Source organism: Marasmius oreades, chromosome 2, assembly GCF_018924745.1.
Source record: "Marasmius oreades isolate 03SP1 chromosome 2, whole genome shotgun sequence".
Classification (NCBI taxonomy): domain Eukaryota; kingdom Fungi; phylum Basidiomycota; class Agaricomycetes; order Agaricales; family Marasmiaceae; genus Marasmius; species Marasmius oreades.
In genome coordinates, this window is record NC_057324.1 from 808,034 (window position 1) to 828,562 (window position 20,529).

At 48.1% G+C, this 20,529-nt stretch overlaps 6 protein-coding genes across 6 annotated transcripts; 2 read left to right on the plus strand and 4 right to left on the minus strand.

The window, feature by feature from the left end:
* Positions 1–214: 214 nt before the first annotated feature.
* E1B28_003842 (uncharacterized protein) lies at positions 215–2,941 on the plus strand (the record flags this gene model as incomplete). Its single annotated transcript, XM_043148277.1, has 10 exons — positions 215–454; positions 507–622; positions 679–933; positions 998–1,116; positions 1,167–1,245; positions 1,310–1,776; positions 1,836–2,067; positions 2,127–2,266; positions 2,321–2,417; positions 2,491–2,941. The coding sequence occupies 10 exons, from the start codon at positions 215–217 to the stop codon at positions 2,939–2,941; spliced, it is 2,196 nt and encodes a 731-aa protein (XP_043012869.1).
* A 20-nt stretch (positions 2,942–2,961) lies between these two features.
* Positions 2,962–4,481, minus strand: E1B28_003843 (uncharacterized protein). The gene is made up of 8 exons (XM_043148278.1): positions 4,367–4,481; positions 4,250–4,304; positions 4,160–4,197; positions 4,021–4,106; positions 3,792–3,962; positions 3,609–3,738; positions 3,172–3,552; positions 2,962–3,119 (listed from the first exon to the last, which is right to left on the minus strand). The coding sequence occupies exons 2-8, from the start codon at positions 4,255–4,257 to the stop codon at positions 3,097–3,099; spliced, it is 837 nt and encodes a 278-aa protein (XP_043012870.1). The 5' UTR covers positions 4,258–4,304; positions 4,367–4,481; the 3' UTR covers positions 2,962–3,096.
* Positions 4,482–5,731: 1,250 nt separating this feature from the next.
* On the minus strand, positions 5,732–7,789 carry E1B28_003844 (uncharacterized protein). The gene is made up of 2 exons (XM_043148279.1): positions 6,677–7,789; positions 5,732–6,621 (listed from the first exon to the last, which is right to left on the minus strand). Exons 1-2 carry the CDS (start codon positions 7,538–7,540, stop codon positions 5,878–5,880), a joined length of 1,608 nt encoding a protein of 535 aa, XP_043012871.1. The 5' UTR covers positions 7,541–7,789; the 3' UTR covers positions 5,732–5,877.
* A 166-nt stretch (positions 7,790–7,955) lies between these two features.
* Positions 7,956–11,852, minus strand: E1B28_003845 (uncharacterized protein). Its single transcript, XM_043148280.1, has 12 exons — positions 11,414–11,852; positions 10,906–11,361; positions 10,617–10,850; positions 10,066–10,560; positions 9,866–10,011; positions 9,699–9,814; positions 9,491–9,647; positions 9,351–9,442; positions 8,993–9,299; positions 8,759–8,938; positions 8,560–8,703; positions 7,956–8,504 (listed from the first exon to the last, which is right to left on the minus strand). The coding sequence occupies exons 1-12, from the start codon at positions 11,786–11,788 to the stop codon at positions 8,147–8,149; spliced, it is 3,060 nt and encodes a 1,019-aa protein (XP_043012872.1). The 5' UTR covers positions 11,789–11,852; the 3' UTR covers positions 7,956–8,146.
* A 56-nt stretch (positions 11,853–11,908) lies between these two features.
* On the plus strand, positions 11,909–15,014 carry E1B28_003846 (uncharacterized protein). The gene is made up of 3 exons (XM_043148281.1): positions 11,909–12,706; positions 12,766–14,628; positions 14,683–15,014. The coding sequence occupies exons 1-3, from the start codon at positions 11,942–11,944 to the stop codon at positions 14,782–14,784; spliced, it is 2,730 nt and encodes a 909-aa protein (XP_043012873.1). The 5' UTR covers positions 11,909–11,941; the 3' UTR covers positions 14,785–15,014.
* A 470-nt stretch (positions 15,015–15,484) lies between these two features.
* E1B28_003847 (uncharacterized protein) lies at positions 15,485–20,512 on the minus strand. The gene is made up of 12 exons (XM_043148282.1): positions 19,836–20,512; positions 19,499–19,787; positions 18,656–19,434; positions 18,400–18,602; positions 17,997–18,346; positions 17,669–17,941; positions 17,277–17,615; positions 17,080–17,205; positions 16,693–17,023; positions 16,548–16,639; positions 16,359–16,496; positions 15,485–16,301 (listed from the first exon to the last, which is right to left on the minus strand). The coding sequence occupies exons 1-12, from the start codon at positions 20,393–20,395 to the stop codon at positions 15,819–15,821; spliced, it is 3,963 nt and encodes a 1,320-aa protein (XP_043012874.1). The 5' UTR covers positions 20,396–20,512; the 3' UTR covers positions 15,485–15,818.
* Between the last annotated feature and the right edge of the window lie 17 nt (positions 20,513–20,529).

A 20,529-nucleotide genomic window follows, 5' to 3' on the forward strand; every position in this document is an offset into this window, starting at 1 on the left:
AAGCGTCAGAATTAATCTGTCATAACCGCATTGCTCAACTAAACTTATGTTAGATGTGAATCTTTTTTTAGTAAACTAGTCGCAAATCTCAAAATCAAGTCAGAGGCAAAAACGAAGATACTCAGTCCAATCTTGACGCTTAGCCTTTAAGCTTCAAGGCAGTCAAGCGGCCCGTGTCTTGAAGCACCTCCCTTCGGCTTCCCTCAGCCCTGTCATGGGAATCTCGACCTCGGGTAACTCAGATTCCTATGTTTCATGTATTACGACCTGTATCTATGTATACCATAGATTCCCACCGTTGACATTTCTGCTTCCGTCTAAAATGTTTGGCGATGCACTGGGTGGTTACGCTGTTGCCTTCTCCACCTTTCTCTTAGGCAAGTGGAACGTCTCGACAACATGTCCTCCTGCACGATCCGTATCGTTATTGTTCGAGAACGATGCTGACTGGGAGGTAAGTGCCATACCTTGTATCGATGTTTTTTACTGACCCGGCCTTTTGGCAGCATTTTGGCGATCATTCCAGCGCTTTGTTTTTTCACGAACCGGTCACTGGCGCAGAAGCAAAGACGATATGCAAGGAACATAATGAGACGTTGTTTGATGTCAAAAATCTAGCAGAGTATGTGTTTGAAACTCTTCACCAACAGCACGTTTCATGAATTACCGGCTCCCCAGAATCTCAGCGCGTTTCTCATATTTTCAGTTCATGGGAGAAGTAGACGAAAGCGAGCAGTATTGGGCCGCATCCAGCGGGAGGACATGTGCAATAAAACCTCTGCAAAAACGCGACTTTTGTGTTGATATTCCAAGTTCGGACGCGACACTGCCATTCCTTTGCACCAACTCCGCTCCCCACACTACCTCGGTGGATACCGATTTCTCTGACGCACCGAAGGTCGATGTCGCCTCGAAGGGCACTGTGTTTACAGGGTACGTTCAGTCACCAACCTTTCCGTCTCGCCCGATTTCCAATGGGCTGATTCCACCACCGCAGGACACGCGACCATCTGGCTTTTCGTTTCATGGGAATCCCATATGCACAGGCTCCCACTGGTCCACTACGTTTCAAGTACAGCCAACCTTGGCACGGGGACCGCGTCGATGCTACAGCGCGTAAGTCGGCGCTCAATCTCTTTTTTCTACCCACTAACTGGCGGTGAAAGTCAAACCAGGTTGCCTTCAATTTGGGTACTTCGAGAATAACAATTTAGGTGTGAATCCTTGGGGCATAAGCGAAGACTGGTAAGCGGAAGTTTTCACCGTTTTTTCCCCCTGACATTTGATTGATTGATTGAATCCAACACAGTTTATATTTGAATGTTTACACCCCTCACATACCGTCAGAGTCACGCAACGAAGAATCGCCCAAATTGAAGCCAGTTCTCTTTTGGATTCATGGAGGTGGCAACACATATGGTCTTGGTTCCGACCTTACGTTCGATGGTGGTCCTTTGGCGTCCCGCACAGACACCGTGGTAGTAACAATTAACTACCGGCTCGACGTATTTGGCTTCTTGGCCCTCAACGACGATGTCATTACCGGAAACTACGCGTTGTCAGATAAGATTACTGCTTTGCAGTGGGTGAAGGATAATATCGCCGCTTTTGGTGGTGATCCGAACAGAGTGACGATCTCTGGTCAATCAGCAGGAGGCTGGTCGGTAATTGACCTGCTGAGAAGCCCCAAAGCAAAGGGACTTTTCCATAGAGCCATTTCTCAGTCAGGGGGAGCCGGTACTTTTGCCACCCCAGAACAGGCTGCCTATATGGGAGGTGAGTGCTTGAGCACTGAGGTTTTCTCTGCAAGTGTAATTGATAGTCATATATCGCAGGTCCATTGACTTCTCAATTTTGCAATGGAACAGCTGTCGAAAGATTGGAGTGTCTCCAAGGGATTCCAGCGGACAACCTCATCAAGGCATCGCGTAAACCTCTAGCATTCTGGCCATCCGTGAAAGACGATGTTTTCATCTTCGACTCTCCAACGCATCAGATTAGTGAAGGTGCTGGTAGTATTAACAGTGTCCCATTCTTGATAGGTTTTGTGCCCGATGAAGGTCAATCGTACGTCTACGTTCCGTAGTGAACAGTTTTCTTTATAACTGATTGTGTTAGTTGTCCAGGGCCCTAGGGGCGTTCCCGATTGACCTCAACCCCGATGAAAAGGACTTCCAACTAGCGATCTCAAAAGTCGTTGGACCGGATGTTGCGCAAAAAATGCATGATTCCGGTTTATGGAAGACTAACGACGAATTCACCCCATGTATGTGTTCTTCGTCGTGTGTTTTGACTCTTACTCACGACGACTTTGTCGTAGATAATGCTACTAACAATGCATTCGGCAACTTAATTCTGACCTGCCCTGCTGAGGAGATGATCACTGCAGCAGTGAAATCTGAAGTATTCCCGTCCTTGTAAGTTTGACAGTGGTGCTGTGTCCCTTATCGCCACTGGTTGATTGACTAGGTCTTCTTTTCTATGATCTAGGTATGTCTATATCATGAGGCGTGGTTATGGGCTGCCGTTCTTGAATCCGTTCAATTTATGCACCTTCCCCGTTGGAAAGCCCCAACCATACTACGTCTGCCATTCCGCCGACCTGTATCCAGTCTTCGGCACCTATCATATTTATTCACATCCAGTACGAGTTAAGGAGGATATTCATTATACCGCGCTGGTACAAGACATGTGGGGTGCTTTCGCTAGATCTGGGAACCCGAATCCAGATAAAGAGTATCTTAGGGCTCGAGGTCCCGCATATGAGAGTACTTTGAAGGCTCTTGAAGGTGGATGGACATGGCCTCAATTCACTGGCGACGGTAATCAGGAGTTGGTCGCGTCGCTCGACTATCCTGGTCTGACTATTGATGATGGGATGCCGGATGGGAAGAACGGACGGTGCGCATTTTTATTGCAAGATGGCATGAGATTGTTCTAGTGGCTCAGGCAGGCGTGTCCGGGAAGGTCATGAATTATATAGGTTTTGGATGTATTCCTACTCTTAGATATACTAACACAAGCAGAGATTCTGCACAGTCAAATGCCGTGAGCAGTACAATGTAACGAGTGTGGCGGATAACTTGCGTTGAGAGTCTACTTCGGCTCTGGCCGAGGTTCTGGGGAATAAGGCATGAGAGATTGTTCTGAGCCGGAATTGAAACGACGTACGACTCCACTGTACGCTCAAAATTAAGTTGTCATAACCTTTTCCATTGACTTTCTCCATCGCCTTCTGAGCCACCGATCGTTCTTCGAAACTGACGAAGGCAAAGCCTTTACCAGCACCGGTATCTCTATCTCGTCCAACGTAAACCCTTGCCACACGACCAAACATGCCAAAGAGTTCCCTCAGGTCGCTTTCCTGCGTGTCTTCTGAGATATTGGTAACGCGGAGAGTAGGGAGGTCGTCTCTGTTTCCTGTACGCATAGACTCTCCCTGGCGTGGCCCACCACGCATGGATGGAGGAACATATTTTCCGGTTGACGTTGACGGAGCGGGAGCAGCGTCAGTTTCAGGCGGCGGCATTGTGTCCTCGTCGCGAGCGAGTTCTACCCATAACGATGGGGATCAGAACAGGGCATCGATTGAACTTGATTTGACGTACCATCCCCAGTAGTGAGCCTTCCTTTGTAGGGACATTTCGCAGTAAAATGTTCTCCTTGACATAACCGACAGACCACCTTTCCAGTCGTTGTCTTGACAGGCTTCTTCTCTACTTGCTCTTGTTCATGAACCTGATTGACAGAAGATTCAGAAACGGATCCCCAAAATTACAAACTACTCTCACGTTGTTTCCTGCGGTAAGCACGAGGGTCACATTTTCTCCGACAGTCGTTGTAGCTGTATCAGGACCGCGGGGTTTCCCTTTCTCAGCACCGAACTTTGCCCATTTTGCCCTCTCTGCGACTTGATGGTCGACGACGGACTTTTGCAAAGTTCTTTTGAATTTACGGGTGATCTGCATTGTACATGGTAATCAGAGGAGTCCTAATCTGCAGAGTTAGGACGGGACGTACTTTAACCTTTTTGCCAGCGTCATTCACGGTGAACTCAACGACAGTCCGAATGCCATTCTCATCGACCGATTCGGTTTTTTGTTGATCTAGGCCGTATCCTTGAGTGCCGAATTTGCAAGATTTTCTTCACAGGGCTCACCGAGCTCGTCAACGTCGTCTGCCCAAGAAGTTTTTATTCTGATGAGTTATTAGAGCCTTTATTCGTGAATGTGCAGTTTATTGGACTTACGCTGCCATCGTAGTTACTAGTGGAGGAAAAAAGTAGTGTGATGTCACGGCAGTAACTGGCAGTGACTTTTCGTTAGCCAACTCGCCGTCATTATATCTTATGAACCGACTTCTCGACCATCAAAATCCCTCGTTCTCAGGACTAGGGAAAGGACAATAGCAACGCAAAATCCAGTGGTGATTGGGAGAGAAAACGTTAAGTAAGACAAGTAACACAGAACGAAACGGAAAACTATGGTATCAGAGTGACGACACTAATATGCATGGAACAGGAGCATAATATTGGAACTAAAGTTGGACTCGTTCAGTATGTAGGTCTCGAACTGCCCTCATACTCCTACCGTTACACGGTGAACAAATTCATACCTTTGAACACGAGGACGGAAGCTCAAGACCTTTCCTTATCATCCACCTATTCATGGGGCCTGACTCAAGATTCTTCCATAAGCTCGACAATTTCGCCAATCGGGACTACGAGAGCGATGACTCAAATTACCGCAATCTTCATGAAGTAGCTTGGAAAAAATAAGGACCGTAACGCCATTTTCGAGGATGTCGTTGGCTCTGAACCTTATAAATCCCTCAAACTTCTCCTTCCACACACTGTTGGACATGAAGATCACCTGTTGGTCACTTCTGAATATAAAGCCGCTCTATCCGATGCAAAACGCTGGTTCGACGGACGGAAGGACCTCAAAACAAAGTTTACTCGGGAGGAGTCTTGTTGGCCTCTACCGGAGGACGAAGATGAAGGTGAAGACCAGCAAATAAATACCGATGCCGACCCGGGTTGGCCCACCTCGTCCAGTGCCCAAAGTGTTTTAATCGTCTGTGGGATGCCTGGCATCGGTAAGCCTCACTAAGACTCTGAGGATAACCTCACAATGACGTTTCTTTATCTGCAGGGAAGAGTTGTTTTCTATATTGCGTTCTTGTAGCTTCCCACTTGCTTTCAGACCGAACGCGACCGCTTTACCTATTGGTGTGACAAGGCATGTTTACTTGCGACATGGAGCCTTTGCGTATGAGTATCTGCATCCCGACCAGCGTCTGGTTTCTTATAGATTCAAACATGGATATTGTATCTCCGACAGAGTTTTGTGGAAAACTTAGACTATCACCTCCGCTCCCGGGGAAGCTATGTTCGACTCTTTCCTCGTAACGCCAAGCGCTACCACGATTACTCTTAGTGCTCAAAAGGTGTCAAAATTGGTTGCGAGAGTATCATTGAGTATGGCATATGCGCGTGCATGTAACGGACAAGGCGACGACAGTAGGATTGCCAGTGATCAATATATCGATAACTATGACATCTTGTTAATTTCTCTGCCTAATTATCCATCTCTTCTTCGGTAATTTCTTCCTCGCATCGACAGTTTCCGACATTCTCACTCGATTTCTCTATTTCATATTAGGTCAACAAGAACATATTATTTCCGCCTCCCGAAAATCGAAATGCTTTTGTTTTGCAACAGAACAAAACGGAGAATCAAATATGGTATCGAAGGAAGGGATGACACATAATATTTACAATCAGGTAAGATATCGATTATACATCATACACAAAAAGAAACATCAAAATAATGATATATGGTATAGGCACGCAACGAACAGGGGAAGTGATAGCGATCACTTTTTCAACACCTTCAACAACGCCTTGACACCCTCAATCCCAAATCCGCCGTCTGCAGTAGAATAACAAACATACATCGGCACCCTTCCAGAATCAAACTTGGCTCTGAAATCGCCTCGTTTCAGTAATCCGGCCGTACCGGCTACCTTCGAATACACCTTCGACAGCCCAGCAATCTTCCATCCCGAGAGGTTGGCTTTCGGATGAAGGGTGTCAGATGCTGTTATACCAAAGGTGACTTTGGGAGGTCGTGAAGGCGATGCTTTTTGAAGGAGCTCAAGCGAGGTGTGGATGAGGAGTTCAGACGTGCCTCGGGGTGCGGAAGGGAAAGAGATGGCATTTTTGATGAGGTAGTAGGGCGAGGTGGAAGCGGACTTGGACTCCATATGGAGAGAGAAATCAGTGTCGAGGGAGGAGGAAGATGAGGAGAGACTATGAGAAGAGAATATGGGTGATTGAATGGGTGATTCAGAATCCGACGAAGAGGTGGATTGGGAAGACTCTCGTTCGGGAGATGTCTCTGGAGAGGACTTGTGGTGCCGAAGGAAGAATTTTCGTTTCTGTTTGAGCGGAGATGTGGTTGGGGCTGGGGCTGGAGCAGGTACGGATGATACCTCGGAGGCAGGAGGCTGGTACGGCCCGTGAATGGGAGTGAGGATCAAAATCCCGACGATGTGACCCTCGTGGCGAGCGACCAAATATCGACGGTGCTGTTCATCTATCCATGGAAGTCCAGTGGTCTGCAGGGTACATGGTAAGTCATCTGACCTGAACTGTAGAAAGAAGCCAACTTACAGAGGCCAATTGGACACCTTTCAGACCTTTACTCTTTCGCCACTCAAGTAAACCATCTTCCACCTCCTGTCTGTCATGCTGCGACCAATTTTCTGTCGTTTCCTCAACTGAAACGCCAGCTCTCTCTGCTCTCCGAAGGTTCTTTTTCAAATCCTTGACTGCACCGACGCCCTCCTTCCCCTTCGCGTTCGTCAATTCCAGGATATGATCTGGATCGAGTACTTCCTCGTGGATACACTCGACCGTAGACCATCCGAGACCACGTTCTTTATCGTTGTTGGCTAAAACGGTCTCGAGAGCGAGATCGGCACAACACCAAACGGGTTTCGCTTTTTGTTCGTCTACTGCCCACGACGCAAAGGCCTTGGCAGTGGGACCGAGAAGGGAAACGTCGGAGACGATAGGGTTACCCCATGCAAAGATGTAATGTTTGTGTTGCATGTAGCCTTGGATGGGGAGGAAGGTAGCAGAGGGGTTCTCGGCGAGGAAAGAGGCGGGTGCTTGCCATATTTTGTAGCGAGAGAACTCGAGCCAAGCGGTGGAAGAAGAGGAGCCGTGGGTGGAGATGAGATGAGCGATGGACGATTTATCGAAGGAGGAAGAGGAAGGCTCGACGCGGTCACGCTCGTCCTCATCGTCGTCAAAGTTGAATATGGAAGACCTGGCGTCGGAGTCAATGTCGCTGGACTCTTGGTGCTCTTGGCGTTGTTGGGATTCGTGCACTGGGATCGACATTGTTGACAGGGCAGGTGCAGGTAGAGGAGGATCTGTGTTGGAAGGAGTAGCAGAAGGCTGGCTTTTATAAGTCCGTACCGTGGCCCAAGTTACATTCGATGTCTGATCAGCAAGCTTCTTACTCATCATCGACAAGCGTCATTTGTCTTGCATTTATGTCGCCGACTCGGATTCCAAGGTCTCGGCTAATCCTTGCTTACCTCCTCGGCGGAAAATCCTTTTACATAAATTATTCCCTAGGATTTTGTAAGCCTCTCAGGATAGCCCACAATGGCTCGCAAAGCAATTTGAGACTGCGCCTCAAATCTGAGGAGCTACATCCCAGCTACACTAGATGCGTCATGCAGTACTTTTTTTGTTTCTCCAGTTTAACGTGGTACAAGTAGTCTAGTACTAGTCATGCAGTACTTGATGATTGTAGAACCAAAACATCCATTCATTGAGCCCCGGAATACGCTCTACATGACACCCGTCAGTCCTCGGGTCGATGGAGGACACCCTAATAATGAGATGTCCGTGGCCGTTATCGGAGGTTACAGGTGTAGGCGTTGTCGGACATTATGCTTATCGGACCGATGCGTTGTGCCTTTTACTAAAAAGGGCTGGCGAACTAAGATAGCTAATCATGACTTGTTCGGCGTTGAGTAAGCACGTGTAGGCGGTAAGCAGCCAATCAGAAAGCCGCTTTGTCTTGCCGCTTGATTGAGATTATGAAGTACTTGGGGTGTATACTTTTTATATCGAATACCCGGCACCTGCGAGGCTCTGCACGACAGGCCCTGCGACATTTGGATCCACTTGTGCCAACAGCGTCTTCAGCCTGACCCCACCATCCGACTTTGAAAACCTCACCATTTCCTCCCCCAGAAACTTCTGAGTGTCGGTCACATACGAGAGAGGGTCCGTCTCCGAAGATTCTGCTGCCGCCAGTCTCGAATATGCAGCTTGATAACCAGCACTCTGTTCCTCTTCATCAATAGCGGTCATTGCTACAAAGGCGTCGTCGTCGTCGCCGCTTGGTCCGGATGACTTAACATCCTTCAAGTTATTTACCGGTCCAAAGAGCTTAATGAGGGATGTGAATGCTATTGGCCTGTGTTTTTACATGTAAAAACAAATAGCCCTGACGTAGATGAGAAAGAACGTACCATGCCTGTACAGACGGCGATTGGAGGAAGCTCTCACTCCTAAATAACATCCTTACCATCCCCACCTCGGCTAGTTTCTTATCCTTTGGAGTAATTTTGTCGAACTGAGTTATAACAAAGTTATTAACAATTTGCAACCAGAGTCTGAGAGCGTATGGTCAGGAAACGTTTCAAGAAAAGGGTCAGAAAAAAGTCACACCCAGATTGAATTCCTTCAACTCCACTGATAACATAGTCCGGACCAAGACCTTCCACGTTCAATGCCATGGTGTACAGCAAGAATTTGGAGAACAGATAGACGAAGTTATCTGTTTTACTCGTATGCATCCTTGTAAGCAATGTCATGAGGATCGGTCGGAAGAACTGGTTCAAATCATTTCTAAAGTTGAGGTCAGAGAAAAAAAAGATGAGAAATGAGAACTGATCGGCTCACGGATCTACGTAAGTCACAACAGCCATCAGCAATTCGATGCCCCAGACATCGTTAATTTTGGATGGTATCAGTCTCTGTTGTACCAATCCAAGAATACTTGCCAGCTGTCCATTCGCTACCATTTTTTTGACATCTCTCCTCAGATACGCCTTGAGCAATCTGACTAGACCGGGAATACTTCCCTTTTGAGCCCAGACAGATGGTCTGAGAAGGAAAGATAACAATGATTCATATGGACCGGGGATGGTGTTCACATCGTGGAGTGATAGCATCTGTGCAAGGATTTGGAATGTGTAGGGAATGTACTCTAACGAAGTATTAGGTGAACGTCGGTCGGTTATGAATTGAGAACACTTACGTTCGATATCGTTTTGAAGGATATTGGTAAATTGCCCAAACAGCTGCTGCTCGAAAACATTCAGCGTGTTGTTCGATCTGTTCACTACAAATCTAGATCACGGTAAGTTTATAGAACTGACGTACGAAGGTCTAATTTACCTCATTAAAGCGGAAATGCTTTCGAAAATATATTGATCGAATTTGGGATTGCTCGGGTTCCTTGAGATAACCGCGACGATTGCTACCAGTCTATTGAGCAAAGGTTCGTATCCGGGGGTCAGGGTCTGACGGGCGGTGACGATAATGCGCATGATGCCTGTGAGAGACAACTGTCACGTATAGGGTCGGGCTGAGTGAAAATGCATACATTTCATGAGATGATCATTTTCTGCCGCCTTTTCTGGCGTCGCTGACCCTTCAATCTTGGAAAGAAGTGCATTGATAAGACCAGAGGCGAAATCGTGTATATCGGAGTATGTGAACCTGACCAAAAGAGTCGGTCGCGTAACATGAAAACCGAGAAACTCGACTCACAGCATTTGACTTTGTCCAGTACCTGAACCCCGAATGGCCAATACCCGTTCAATTGCAATCGCCGCATATGTATATGTGACATAGTTGTCGGATTCCAAGTGCCGCGCGAGTAGTGGAAGAACACCGAGAAGTTGGGATTTTGTCAACTGCGGAAGGGACCAATTCAGTACGCCAAAGAACATAGCGCTATGGACTCTTACCTGATTTCTGAACGTATATAAGAACCTAATTGCATCGACTTGCAGAATCGGGTGCACAGATCCAGAGTTCTCCACCTGGAGATCCTGGAATACATGATCCGAGAAAAATTTGACGACGTCCACGAGTGCGTTCGTAGAGGTGACACCATGCTGGCTGGTTCCACCTCTTGTCGCGAGAGCAGTGAGTAAATAGATAGCGCTATCCTTGTGCTTCCAGCCCTCGCTGTCCTGTCCTTGCCCGGCAGTTTTGTAACCGTCCAATCCTTTACCAATCCATTTCCCGACCACTTCCGTGGTAATCTTCTCGCCTTCACCGTCGCCAGTGCCGACCAAAGCCTTTACAACGTCGGCAGCGGCTTGACGACGAGTAACACCGTCGTTGGAAACACCCATGCCAGCAGCACCGCCTCCCACGACGCCGAGAGACAGGTCCAGCCGTATGAATTCTAATGGATCGTCCTCAAACTGCTCTAATTCGTGCTGCCTCAGGTAGACCTGAAAATGTCGCGTCATGGGACACGAAACATGGACGGTTTCTGGGAATTACGCACATTAGGTATGACTACGCCTTCGACCAAGGTCGATATCGTCTCTGGAGTTGTAAAGAGTTGGGTGTAATGACCGGAGCGAATTGCAGTTGAGAGGAAACGCAAGGATTGTGAGACAAGGGGATCATCAGAGACGTTCTCTACTTTGTCGGACCGTATTAAAGACCAGACAGATTGCACAAGTGTCGGGATGGCAGCGGAAGACTGCAGTTGCTCAGGGTAAAGTTTGACAAATAGCTGGCGATCGGCGTTAATTAATGAAATTATAACGTTGGTCGAAATGGATACGTACCTCCACCACCTCCAAAAGAGCTTTTTTGAGTTGCGAAGGTAACGATGGGGTCAATTCGTCGGGATCGGTTCGAAGCTCGTCAGGATCCCACTCCAGGAACATAGGGAACCACCCAGTTCCTGCGAAAAATTCATTGTGAGAGTCTTCTATCGCGGGCGGAATATCCTGACATGTAAAGTCGTGATATATCTCCACGAGCAAAATCATGCATTGAGTGAGAATAGCTTTCTCCTCTTTGGGAGTGGACGCAAAATTTGGGTTTTTGACGAGTGTCGTTGCGACTTGTCTGAATAGGTTGAGGAAAGGTGACATAAGCTTTTCGAAAACGAGGTTGATTTCTGTGAATAGCTGATCGGAACGAACATGAGCGCGCCACGGTTGAAATATAGAATGGGCAGTATGGAGAACGCCGAGAATAGTGTTGGAATTCGTTGTATTCAGCGATGCCACTAGTTGCTAAAGCTAAGGTTGAGACGTGGTATCGAGAACAAGGAATATGAGAACGCACATCAATCAAGTCTGGCCACTTTACAGGGAAGTCGAGCTCAGCGACGAGGGCCACTGATTCTGCCATTTGAGCGCGTATAGACTTGTCTGCAGGGCTGGAGAGCGCGAGCATCGCGGGCACTAGCTGACCTCTTAGGGCCATTTTATCCTGCTCTGAGATCGGTTGAACATCCTCCTCCCACCGCAGTTTGACGAGATTTTTGAGGTAAACACTTGCTGAAAGACGAACGGCGCGATCTGCAGATTGATCCAGGACAAGTTGTAGGAGATGCGGAAGAAAGCCTGGTTGCTCGCTCAACGCGTTCAGATTCTGTTCTGCCTGCTTCCTAGTCGTCGGATTGAGTGAAGCAAGGAGAAGATTTGGGAGATCTGCCATGAAGAGGTCGTGATGAGGTCGTGAATATGATGGAAGGGAAATGATTGTAATTTACTTAAAATGTAAACCACAAAATAGGGTCATGAGACCCGGAGCTGTCACGATGTGTGACCGTTTGTTGCTTCAAGAATTCTCTCATCGCTCCCTCCCCCAATGCCAGCACCGACTGGGTATCCCGCACTCTATCTCTATCCTCTTAATGACTCATTCGTTCCAAAACACATTTCTCTGCTCCATAACCAGAGAGTCAAGATAGGAAGGCAAACGAATGCGAAAACGACACCCGGTGAACGAAACGGATATTTCGACTCGAAGGTACTCAGCAGGCAGCACGCGGAGGTTTGGGAGGAGGGTGGAAAGATTTTCATCAAGGACGTGAAGAGCTCGAATGGAACGTTCATAAATGGTGAACGGCTCAGCCCGGAAGGTCTCGAGTCCGACCCTTACGAACTCAAGTCGGACGACATTGTCGAATTCGGCATAGACATCGTCGGTGAGGACAACAAAACGATCATCCATCATAAGGTGGCTGCACGAGTACTATGCATCCTCAGCGACCAGGATATGCAAATGGCTGCTCGTGCGGAGCAACACCAGATGCAACACGGTTCACTCCAACAGCAACAACAGCAACAGCAGCAGCAACAGCAGATTCCGAGTCCCGGCTCTGCCTTCAATTTCTCTGCGGGCTCAGCGCAGCAACAGCAGCCACCCCCGCGTCGGCCGGGGATATCCCAACAGGGTATGGGTGGCATGGGTGGCAGTATGCGGCCACCAGGGAAAAGCGGACTCACGTTCGACCATATTCTCACCCGGCTTCAAGGCGAGTTGCAGAAAAGTAGAGAAACGGGTGCTGAACTGCATACTCTGACGAGTGCAATGAACGACATACACGATACACTTGGTGCCGGTAATATGGTATGGATATACCTCGTATCATCGAGTCTTAGTTCTTACTCACTGATGCGTTATTCCAGCCCCAAAATCCTCCACCTAATCCCCATACTCTTCCTCCAGTTCGTTCTCAAAATCCTTCTGATGAGGCGCCTTTACCTCCACCCATACAAGATCATCAAGCTCCGTCATCTACGTCTCCTCCTCCGGAATCGCTTCTGATGAACAAAGCCGACACTTCAACTTCAACGTCTTTCTCGCCACATTCACCTCCAAGTAACCTCATCACCGAATTACAAGCCCAGCTGCAAGAAACCCAGACATCATTAGCGGCCCATGTAGACCGTATTCGGGTTCTAGAGGGTGCTCTCAAGGAACAAGAGACGATCAGAAATGATGTCAGCATGCTGAGGGATATGATGAATTCTCTGCAGAGGGGGGAGCGCGAATGGTCTTCACACCCACCTCCATCGTCACCCCAATCTCGATTACCACATTCGACAGAGTCACATGCTACCGAAGAAGTTCACAGGGAGTTCGAGGAACATGACGATGATGACATTGACGACCGCCAGAGTATTGCCACCATAGTGCCCCATGAGCTTGAACGCGTCGAGGAAGAAGACGAGGAGTCCGCGATGGTGGATGAGGATCAAGATGAGGAGGAGGCCTCGTCACTCAGTCAAAGACCTCGTGTCGATGAGCTGGATTTGGAAACTTCGAGTTCCCACATGCGAGAGCAGGAGCAGGAGGAAGAGGAGGAGGAAGAACGTCGTCGACGTAGGGAGGAGCTCGGTCGACCCAGGACTCCGGAACCTACAAGGCTTGGGATGCATGTCAAAATTAATGGCCATCATCATCCTGAGACCAGAACTCGTTCCAAGACCCTCACCGAACGTTCTCCTCACAATTCCTCCGCTGTCATTGAGGAGCTTAGCGTGCGGGTCGCATCCTTTACCTCCCAACTCGAAAGTGCGATGGAGTGGTCGAAAGGCCTACAGAAAGAGCATCAAGAGGCACGGGAGGTGATAAGAGGATTGGAATTGAAGGTGGAGGGCTTGGAAGAGGTTGTTAGAAATGGGTTGAAGCAGCAACAGAAGGTGGAAGATCCCCCGATTTCGAAGGTAGAGGAATCCGATACCGCTGTCGAACCTGAAACAACGCCACCCTCGGTCAATGAGACCCCTGCACGCAAAGAGGAACCATCGGAGACGGCGCAAACCGCTTCGCTAACCTCGATGATTATGGAATGGAAAAGTCATGTAGAGGGTCAATGGAGCTCAGTCCGTGAGGAATGGTCGCAAGAGAGGCAAAGGCTGGGTAGAGCAAGAGAAGAATGGGAAAGTAAGATGACGGGTGAGTGGGAAAGAAAGGTTCGAGAGGTTGACGATGGACTGGAAAGGATTGACAAGATGGAAAAGGAGATCATCCAGGACCGAGAAAGCAGGGAAAAGGAGAGAGCGACATTCTTGGCCAGGTCTTCCGCAGCTTTATCAACAGGCGCTTTTGTTAATGGTGAAGCACTCAAGTATCGCGGTGGCGGCCTTGTGACGCCTCCCAGCCCTAGAAGTGTTTCGAGCGACCATGAATATAATTCCTCATCAAGCTGGAGTGGGCGGCCAAGTAGAAAACGTTCGCGCTCTGGATCTTCAGGTAGACGAAAAGTCAGGGGGGTACGGAGGAGTTCTTCTAGAGGCGCCGACACGGACGACACGGAAGAAACGTTAGCAGTCGACGAGCATGCTGTCGTGGTCAGCGAGGACAAAATACTTGTGCCACCAGGGTCTTTCGCAGCCAGGCAAGGAGGGATAGAGGAGAACGGCCCTTTGATAACCCCCGAGTCCCTGATATTTGCCCGGGATACGACAGCTGTTGACAGGCCTTCAAGGATTCAAGGTCAAGAAGATGACCAAGAACTTTTGAACTCCAAAATTCATGCACATTTGGTTGGTCTTATGGATTTGTTCATTTTTGAACGGCACTCATCCGTGTATGTGCAGGGTTCAATGTCAGTAAACAACATTAACGTTCAGACGGCGGTGGGGGTTCTCGTGTTAAGCGTCGCTGCGGCAGCAGTCGTATGGCGTGTCAAACCAGAATGAAATGGTCATTCGTTTGGAGGTTGTTGGGATCAAATCTTCGTATACGTTTGCAGATACGTACCATACCCTCATTTATACACATGCATTGTACGCCACGTACAGTCTTTTGTTTCATTTTCGGTCTCATTTGCGCTTCTGTTCGCATTTTATGTTTATCTTTGCTGTGATTAAAATTATATTCATGCGGAAAACAAAATATCGACAGCTGGCAGTGGCTTCAGTGAAGCAGCAACGACAAGTACGGACCGAACGATATTTCATGGTGGTGTGAAGGTAAAGGAAACGGTAAAGGCCCGATCGCTGAATGCCGTGTGCTGCGAATACAAATGGGAAATGCGGCTGCTTTCTCTCCAGCTGGAGTTTAGTTCGTCGAAGCTAATGGCAATGATGTACTTTTACGCAATTGGAAGCTCTGGGATTGCACTGGCAGGATAGACACTATCGTTGGGCCATCGGTACTCCGATTCCGTCGACTCTGCCTTGGTCATTCTTGAAAAGCGCATCAGTGCATTTCAGTGGTATGTCCTCACGCTCCGTGAACAGGTTCCCTCAGTGGTTCAAAGCTAAATTGGCGAGACCCATTACGAGGAAGATGAAAGCGTTAAAATCTTTGGGACCTAACTGAATCCTATTCTCAGATTTTGACCTCCTGCTTTCCCCCTGAAGATCATGTCATCAAAGACTGTGAAAGCATCTTGTAGGTGAACAGATATTGTTATAGTTTGGTTCAGATTGTATCGTATCTATTTATTAGATGAAGGTCTAAAATAATTTCAGTACGGTTCGAATTCCGTCTCGAGAGTTCTTTGTTATCCTAGCGAGTTCGGAGGCCGTGAATGGGAATGGTTCTACGTTCTCGTCCACCAAAGAAGTATAGAAATAGACCTTTCTCCTGACAGTGCTAAAAGTATGCGAGATTGTAATATTCCGATAATAACTGAAAGATGATGATGGATGACGGAGGGACAGAGAACGTGAAAGCATTTGAGCATACACAGAAAAAAGACAAAAGTGGAATGCAGACCAGGAGGAGATTATGAAAAGAAATACTGCGAGGCTTTGATTGCCTCCACTTTGAAATCTCCCTTCTTGGGTAACGGCGGAATCAGGTCTGTGAGATTCACAAACTTGCCAAACATTTCAATCGCAGCTTTCTCTTCCTCGGCCTTTTTCGACTTAGAGGCCAAAGTCCGAGGCTCCTCATCACTTTCCTCGTCTTCAAAGCCTTGGTCGTAATCCTCCTCCACGTCCTTTTGTCGAGATTCCTTTTCCTCCGCCTCCGCCAACTTCTGCTCCTGCTGGGTCTTCAAAATCTCTTTCAAATCTTCAGTACCCTGCGTTTCCTCCACCGATGAAGAGTCTTCTGAGATTTCGATAACAGATGCGAGGAAATCCAACGTTTTAGCCTGTTCCCGAGTTACTTTGATTTTGACTCCCCAATTCTTGAGAACCTTGATGAGAGTTGGGCTACGGAGGTGGATAAGTGGGACTTTGTAATCCTTATACCGCTGCTTGAACTACATTTCCGCTTGTCAGAAACAGGTAACCTATCCCGCAAAAGAAATACGACCAACCTCCTCACTCAACTTAGTAAGAACTTCAGATGAATGCAAAGCGATGAAAGTGTCTCGAATGATGGTCGACATTTCGTCGATGGTCGAAGCGTGGGTCCAGTAAGAGTCATGTACCGCTGCAAAAGTCATACCGCGGGTCTGATGCGAGAAATCAGCATGGAGCTTTGATCGATCAAAATGACGACCAACCTGACATTCCAGAGCAGTGAGCATCATGTGAGTGGCATCCAGGCTGTGAATGAAGTTGGGTGGAAACGCGGATGCCTGTTTCGACGCGTTGACTGAGGCCATTGTAATCAGTAATAAGACCGCAACTCAAGTCATGAATACATACCTTCAGCGGGGGAGTTCGGGTCGGAAATGTATACGGTTTGCATCTTGGTCATAATCTGCTTCTTCTTCGTTTTCCTGTAAGGCTGAACGATAGGCAACCCAAGTGGTGTGGTCCACACAACAGGAGTCATCTGTTCACGCTTGAGAAAATCAAGTGTAATGAGATCGGCGGTGTTGGCCTTGGCCTTTCTTTTGCTCTTGCTCCGGATCTCGTTCAATGCTTCAGGTATGCGTTCGGCTGATATACTCTTAGAGATTATCCTTGCGGTGGCATTGAGCCAATTTTGAATGTCTTTTGCGCCAGTAAACAAGTCTCCGATACAACTGAGCACCTAAAAATATGGTCATTATTGACGGTGAGACCTTTATCGGATTACGCGTTACTCACCACTTTTGCGAGATAGGCTGCAGCCAACCAAACTTCCTCCGGCGGGAACTGCTTTGTCAGTTTCAACTGTTTCTCGATTTGTTCACGAGCTCCAATAAACGTAACACCGTACACCGTTGTCATGACCTACACGTCAACAACGATCGTTAGATTGCCAGCGAAAGCGAGATATAGGTCAGAACAAGATATTCACTCACTGTTTGCTTCACAATTTTTCGGGTGATCTTTCCTGAAAGCATCACAGCATACTTCTCACCCTTCTTGACATCCTCAGCAATGATCTGTTCGGCCATTCTCCCCACATAGGTGTACACATCAGAGGGCCTATCACCTGCGGCCAAGTTCACTTGTTCTGCACCGCGAGAGTCACCACCCAGGGCAGCATAGTGCTGAAGACCATTACAGGTACCGTCCTGATGGACGGGTATACACGAAACGTATTCCTCCGGATTCTCGGAAGTCAGAGCGGCATGCAACTCCATACATGTACTGAGGCATTGCCACGGATCATCAGCCTGAATCCACCATCTTTCACCCTACCGACGCAGATTAGTTATATATTCTCAGAGAAAGGAAAGCAATAACTCACGTCGAGAGGTTGCGTGGCGCTTTCAAACACCTGTTCTAGTTTCTCGTCAACGAACTGTACACGTTCATCGAAGTTCGCCTTATCATAGCCGTACAGGTTCGCCAAATGGATCTTGAGCCACCGAAGACCACGGGCACCAAGAGGCTTTCCCTCTGCAAATGTGAGCAGTCCACGGCTCAAATCGTTTCCGATATGGTTGAGATGGGGTGGAACGGGGTAAGCACGGCCACGGAAGTCGACATTGTGAGGGAAATAAATCGTGTCACCCAGGAACTTGAAAAGATAGATGAGTGAGAGAGCACAGGATTTAAGAAACCATTTCGCTTACGGTCCTTGCAATCTCAATCTTGTAGTTAACACTACACCGGTCTGAATGATTCGATGCCCTGTCCTGATTCCACTGCTTCATCCTAGCCAAGTAGACAACTCGGCTTTTAGGATTGGCATCTGTAGGAGCCTCTGGCTCAGGGTCTTCGATTGTTGCCGCAGGCAGCTTCCCAAGTCCGTTACCAGAGTTCCACACTTGCAACACGACGTCGAAAACCTTTCTGTTGATCTTCCACGGCGTATTTCCGAGAACATCGAGTCCAGCGTATACGAGTTCGACGTTGCCCAGCTCAGAGGCATGCTTCAAATACGACTGTTGTTCTATAGAGTCCTTGTAACGCATCGCAGAGACTACAGAGGAATGTTGAACACGTGGAACGTAAGAAGTGAAGGTAATCACAGACCTTTATTGAAAAGGTATCCGCCCTCGCTGGGGGAGAGCCAAGGTTTTGGTTTGACCAGCATAGGTAAATGGCGAGGATGAAGCGTGTCTTTCAGACTGTCCTTTGAAAAACGCTCCGACACTACAGGGTTGAGACGAATTACACCGAGCTTCTGTCCACGATTGTGGACGTAACAGTGATGGAATGCGGGTTGAACTTCTGAGCTGTAAAGGTGTCCATAAAAGCCATACTCAAGGAGGACTAAAAGTTGACGTACATCGTCTCCCCTTTGTGAACTGCGGTTCTCGTCACGGTAGCCACGTCCATAAGACATTCAACCAAAATACCACCGATTTTTGCTCTCACTGCCTGGGTCCATGAAGTTGTCCAGGCTTCGCCGTCTTGCATATGTCTCGCTGCCACCAGTCGTCGCTCCAAAAGGTGACTATAGCCCAAGTTCGAGAAATAACCTGACTCCGTAGGTTTCCCCATCGCAGGAAGAGTTATATTGTTCTTCCGGCACATTTGACCCTTGTACTCGTTTTCCACAGCCTTCCCAACCGTTATCAATGCGCGCGTCGTCTTCATACCCTCCGAGATTCCACCAGACCCTTGCAGTCGCATGATCTCCAAGATCGTGATCAGCGAGAGGCGCTCAGGGTTGACTAGAGAAAGGTAGGGCGAAAGGAGGGCGTTGGAGCTATCGCCCTTGAGCTTTGTAAAAGTCTTCTTCTCTGCTTCGTCTATATTCCGTATCTCCTCCGCGAGGCGAACTTTTAACTTCGCATGCCATTCCCACATCCATCGACGCAAGTCTGGTTGGCGTAGAGAGTTGTTGTCCAAGCCTAGGTCTTCTAATACAGTGGCCTCGTGCTGTAGCCGTTCCACTGCGGTATCGTAGACACTTTCTTCAAGCATCTTTTGTCGAGACACGACATCTTCAGGAAGGACACGCCTTGCTAGTGAAACTTCGGCGAGATGCCTTCGAAGGTTGGCTAGGTTGAAAGGGACCTCGTACTCCGGTTCTGCGTGTTGGTCTGTACCACTTTCCTGCTTCTAGATGTCGTTAAAGAGACACTTTAGAATAAATTCGAGTACACATGGTATAAGATTGGATCACCTTTGCCTTGAGAACGGGTATAGCCTCAGGTACATCATCCAGAACGTCGGGAGTATGTGTACCAATGACTTCTGCCTGTGCAAGCTGAGTAACAAGATTGGACATGTTGGAATCTACTGCTGCTTTAGAAAGGCACTTTATAGCAGCAGCGGCCTCTTCTGACGAGGAAAAGGCGCGATTCGCGACGATGGCTTCCAGTGACATTTTGCGCTCATTGATACGGGCGAGCAGACGTTCGGGGGAGATTAATGAGAGTTTCGAAAAGTGGTTTACTGATTCGGGACCGAATCTGAAGCCTGTTGAGTAATGAAGTAGGCAAAAGCGCAAAGAATATTACCTGAGCCACGCTATAACCATTATCGCGTAGGTAGCATCCGTCGGTACGACCCGTTCCCGTTCAGTTTCCAACGCCTCATAGAGATCCCAGACATTCTCTAACCAATACTCCTTATTGTCTTCTGAATCTTTGGACGCAACATTCACGTATGCCTCTAAGAAGGCATCGTACATTCGAGGTTCTAGAAAAGCACTGGACCCTGGTTGACATCTGAGCCGGTCGAAGATGCTTTTTGCTCTTGGAACGTCATAGGAATTGTGTAGACACGCGTTTATGATCGCGAGCTGATCCTGAATTGCAGAGTTGGTGAACCAGAGGTTAGAATTCACGGCTGATTCAGGTCGGGGTGTAGGAAGAAAGGTGAACCTGGGTGGGACTTGTAGAAAGCCTTCTAATTCGGGATTGGGAGAGTATTGGTTGGGTAGAGGAGCATGCTGGGTGGCGAGCGCGGGTGCATCTGCGCGTTTCGAAGGAGTGGAATATAGTCGAGCTGGACGAGGTAATGACTGTCGAGATATCAGGAGAACCGTCTCTAACCGTTTTGCTGTACTTTTAAGCATCCAAACTGCGATTGACCCAGACGCACCGTCGAGGAATGGTGCCGATAGTGCAGGTCCGGTAACCAAAGGAAGAGAAGAAAAGTTGAGGTCAACGTTCAAGTTGAATGAGAATTAGAAATCGAATGAAAAATTGA

What these genes read in the sequence shown, in the direction of transcription:
- E1B28_003846 (XM_043148281.1), top strand. Translation starts at nt 11,942, where the DNA reads ATGCCAGCACCGACTGGGTATCCCGCACTCTATCTCTATCCTCTTAAT. An exon ending in CACTTGGTGCCGGTAATATG is followed by an intron (nt 12,707 to 12,765) that starts GTATGGATATAC and finishes GCGTTATTCCAG; the next exon opens with CCCCAAAATCCTCCACCTAA. An exon ending in CCAAAATTCATGCACATTTG is followed by an intron (nt 14,629 to 14,682) that starts GTTGGTCTTATG and finishes GTGTATGTGCAG; the next exon opens with GGTTCAATGTCAGTAAACAA.
- E1B28_003845 (XM_043148280.1), bottom strand. Translation starts at nt 11,788, where the DNA reads ATGGCAGATCTCCCAAATCTTCTCCTTGCTTCACTCAATCCGACGACT. An exon ending in AGTGGCCAGACTTGATTGAT is followed by an intron (nt 11,362 to 11,413) that starts GTGCGTTCTCAT and finishes CCTTAGCTTTAG; the next exon opens with CAACTAGTGGCATCGCTGAA. An exon ending in TCGCCGTCTGTACAGGCATG is followed by an intron (nt 8,505 to 8,559) that starts GTACGTTCTTTC and finishes GTAAAAACACAG; the next exon opens with GCCAATAGCATTCACATCCC.
- E1B28_003843 (XM_043148278.1), bottom strand. An exon ending in AGACGACGTTGACGAGCTCG is followed by an intron (nt 4,107 to 4,159) that starts GTGAGCCCTGTG and finishes GATACGGCCTAG; the next exon opens with ATCAACAAAAAACCGAATCG. An exon ending in TGCTTACCGCAGGAAACAAC is followed by an intron (nt 3,739 to 3,791) that starts GTGAGAGTAGTT and finishes TCTGTCAATCAG; the next exon opens with GTTCATGAACAAGAGCAAGT.
- E1B28_003844 (XM_043148279.1), bottom strand. Translation starts at nt 7,540, where the DNA reads ATGATGAGTAAGAAGCTTGCTGATCAGACATCGAATGTAACTTGGGCC. An exon ending in AAGGTGTCCAATTGGCCTCT is followed by an intron (nt 6,622 to 6,676) that starts GTAAGTTGGCTT and finishes TGTACCCTGCAG; the next exon opens with ACCACTGGACTTCCATGGAT.
- E1B28_003847 (XM_043148282.1), bottom strand. Translation starts at nt 20,395, where the DNA reads ATGCTTAAAAGTACAGCAAAACGGTTAGAGACGGTTCTCCTGATATCT. An exon ending in GCGCCACGCAACCTCTCGAC is followed by an intron (nt 17,616 to 17,668) that starts GTGAGTTATTGC and finishes CTGCGTCGGTAG; the next exon opens with GGTGAAAGATGGTGGATTCA. An exon ending in GAAAAATTGTGAAGCAAACA is followed by an intron (nt 17,206 to 17,276) that starts GTGAGTGAATAT and finishes GTTGACGTGTAG; the next exon opens with GTCATGACAACGGTGTACGG.